The 3,481-nt window shown below is 34.2% G+C and overlaps 1 protein-coding gene across 1 annotated transcript; it reads right to left on the bottom strand.

Annotated features, from left to right (window-relative positions):
* Nucleotides 1-9: 9 nt before the first annotated feature.
* LOC102893474 (beta-alanine-activating enzyme-like) lies at nt 10-3,218 on the bottom strand (the record flags this gene model as incomplete). Its single annotated transcript, XM_015599473.2, is given in 2 exon segments — nt 10-2,095; nt 3,103-3,218. Coding segments are annotated over 2 exon segments (965 nt in total), but the record flags the coding sequence as incomplete, so codon positions are not given.
* Between the last annotated feature and the right edge of the window lie 263 nt (nt 3,219-3,481).

Genomic DNA, 3,481 nt, shown 5'->3' with positions numbered 1-3,481 from the left:
AATGGACACTTCATAAAAGATATAGATGGCAAATATCGTGGATGAGGTATATAACTGAAAGTTTCCTGTAGTATAATTTGCAAAATGTAGGTGTTCAAAAGAGAAGGATCAAACAGAGATTCAAGTAGATCCCAGCTAGGACAGCATTAGTAGGGAGATATATTCCTAAGCGCTGTCTGAAAAGCTTTGATGAACAGATTCTATGACCATATATAGTAAAACCTAATGTAGTTGGGGGAGTAAAAAAGGGAGGCATTACAGTTGGACCCCCACATTCCTAGTAAAGTAGAAGTCACCTATAATTTAATGAAACTGAGTAGCAGGTAGTAGCTAACACTAAAGAGCACTTGTCTGTGCCTAGCAATATACTAAAAGATTTATGTTGTATCTTTCATTAAATCATTTCAAAAGCTCCATGATGATTGTGGTGGTTTTCAAATACGTCTTCAAATTATTTGATACTCTTCCTTTCAAGAGCCTAGTTCTCCCTCTCCATGCCCTGAGTATGGGCCAGACTTAACGTGCTTCTAATGAACAAAAGTAAAAATTATGGTATGCAACTTTGGAGACTAAGTCAAAAAAGTACTGAATCCCTTCTCCAATTCTCCCTCTCTCCTCCCTCCTTCTCTCCCCTCCTCCTCTCTTCCTCTCTCTCTTTTTCACTCTCTCTGATCATCCACTCTGAAGAAAGTTAGCTACCATGCTGTGAGGGCATTCAAGCAGCCTATGGAAAGGCCCATGTGGCAAGAAATTGAGCTTCCTGCCAAGAACCAGCAAAGAATGGAAGCCTCCTGCTAGCAGCAATGTGAGTAGCCATTTTGGAAGCAGATTTTTCAGCCCAAGTCAAGCCTTCAGATGGCTGCGGCCATATGAGAAACCCTGAGCCAAAATTTCCAATTAAGTTGCTCCTAAATTCCTGACCCACGGAAACTGTGAGATAATAAAAGTTTGTTACTCTAAATGATTAGTTTGGGGATAATTTGAGATGCAGCAGCATGTTTTATTTATTATGCCCATATACTCATGAGAAAACTGAAATTCTAAGAGGTTGAGCAATGTGTCATAGATTAGAGAGCTGATAACAGCTTTAGAGGTAGGTTCAGACCCAAGGACTCTGACCTAAGGCCCACACTGTGACAATTAGCAGATAGTTAACTATTCTTTGACTGCAACCAAATCTGCCACCATATACAGTTTTTTTTTTTAATTTAACTTAGTCCTACTACCATTACCATATGGTATATTATCATATAGTAATTAAATTTAACTCTATAAACTTCTAATTCAAAAACTTACCCACTACAATAAAGTTTCCACACTTAGATACACATGCTGAGGATTCAATTCGATCTCCCAAAATCTGTTCCCAGTTCACCTTCCCAGAGTAAAGGTCAAGTGCCATCATTTTATGAGAATGGGAGCCAATGTACACAGTTGCAGATGACTTATCAATAGCTGGTATTACAACCAGAGGCGAAGCATCTACACATTTGCCTGTGTCTGACCTCCACCTCACATGTAACTCCATTTTCTCAGCCCCTATCACAGGTGTTCCATCTTCATAAACTTTTGCAACGCAGGTCAAATCTTTTGACTTCCCAATAAGAGCTGAAGGATTTAAGCTTTTCACATTTTGAATATCAGTCTGTGAAATTAAATCAGAAGAACAGGCTGAAGGGAAATGTCCAAACCTAGTTAAAAACACAGTAGTATTCAGAGCCAAAATCTGACTCCCTCTGCTCAGTGCAATAAAAGCATTTATCTCGGTGTCTAAATTTGAAGGCATGACAGATTTCTGATGTAAAGATTTTCCACTGGTTTCCTCTTGACTAACATCGTTGAATTTTCTTTTCGTGACATAATTCTTGCTAAATGTTATCAGATCTTCATCTGGAAACACTGTCTGAAGGATGTGATTATAAATCTCTAAAATGGAACTGCTAAGAATATTTTCCAGAAGCCCAGGTACTGATGTGCCAACAAGCTTTTCAATCTCACTGAGGAGCCGTACAGACTTTAAGGAATCTCCACCACTATTTAAGAAGAGTGAGTCATCGGGAATCTTTGAAGAATCTTCTGAGAGATTCAGAATAGACTACAGATGAGAGAAGGGAGAAATATGGTGAAATAAAGGCCTAAAATCAAAATAATTCAACATTTACAGGTAATATTTAGAGAGATGATAGTACCTACATTAATGGTATGGGCATAAGACACACAAAATAAGTATTTTTAATAAAATAAATTTTTAAATTGTTTCATTTATAGTAAAAGAGACCATCACTATGCTACCAATTTTGTCACAAACTGAATCTAAAACTGCAAATTACACTTTTCTTTAGTTTTTTTACCCATAAAATAGAAAATGATTTAAAAAATATTTGTTTTATTAATTATAAAACCCACAAGATACTAATAGCTGATATTTCTATAATATTGGAATAATATTCATCTTTATTTGCTTCATATAAATCCAAATTATTTCCCAAGAATCTAAAAATGAAGTGGATAAGACTTTTATCTAGGTATCTTCTATTTTCAGACAAGACTACACAATTATGTCCTCTTTTCAGAACCCTTTATAAAATTCCACATTTTATCTAAGAAAAATTCTATTAACCTATGGTTATAATAAAATATATATATATACATTTCAAAATAAGTTTTTAAAAAATATATATTCCCTTAAACAGAAACACATATGTTGTGGCTGAAAGTTTTTCTGGAATAATGATGTAAGCCTTTATACCACAGATTATGGTATAGCAAGATTTGGCTATTTTCTCAGCTCGGACAAGAGTGTTACTACACTCCACTGCCCCTCTTAGGAAAAACTTATGTCAAGATAGGTTCTGTCTATTTGTGCCTTTTTTGACCATCTCACTTCCAATAAATTTCTTTATAGAGCTTAATTTAATCTTATAGTAAAGAACCTAACCCTTATTTTAATAAAAGTTGACTAAATGAAGCTATATACCACTTAACACCTGGGAAGCAATAACATTAATAGAAAATTTTATCAGACTTTTTAGGATGTTATGATTCCTTAAAGATATTAAATGACTTCTTTATAATAACAAATTGGCATCTCAAAAGTTGTACCTTCCACAAATGTTGTAATTTTTCCCAAAGTTCCTCTTTTCCATTGAGCTTACACTCAAACTTCAAGTTTGTGTACTTTAAATAAGTCTTGTTTAACTCAGAAAAATCAATTTTGCCTTAATATAAAAGAGAAATAATTTTTAAATTTCAGCTCAAACCCCTTCTATTTTGTTAGTCACAATATATTTTTCAGTGTAAATGTTAGATACTATAGGATAATTTGTCATAATCAATTCTAAAGAAAGCGGTCTCATGCTACCAAGAATCTCATGGGTAATACTTAGATAAGAAAAAAAAGGGGTAACTAATGATTACCTCATTTAAAGAGTTAAAGAAATGGTACTATTTCACCAACCAATTATTGCATTTTGAAATAAAT

The sequence above is a fragment of the Pteropus alecto genome, unplaced genomic scaffold, assembly GCF_000325575.1.
Source record: "Pteropus alecto unplaced genomic scaffold, ASM32557v1 C19199734, whole genome shotgun sequence".
NCBI classification, from domain to species: Eukaryota; Metazoa; Chordata; class Mammalia; order Chiroptera; family Pteropodidae; genus Pteropus; species Pteropus alecto.
The sequence above is the reverse complement of the archived record's forward strand: the minus strand, read 5'-3'. Positions and strand labels throughout refer to the sequence as shown.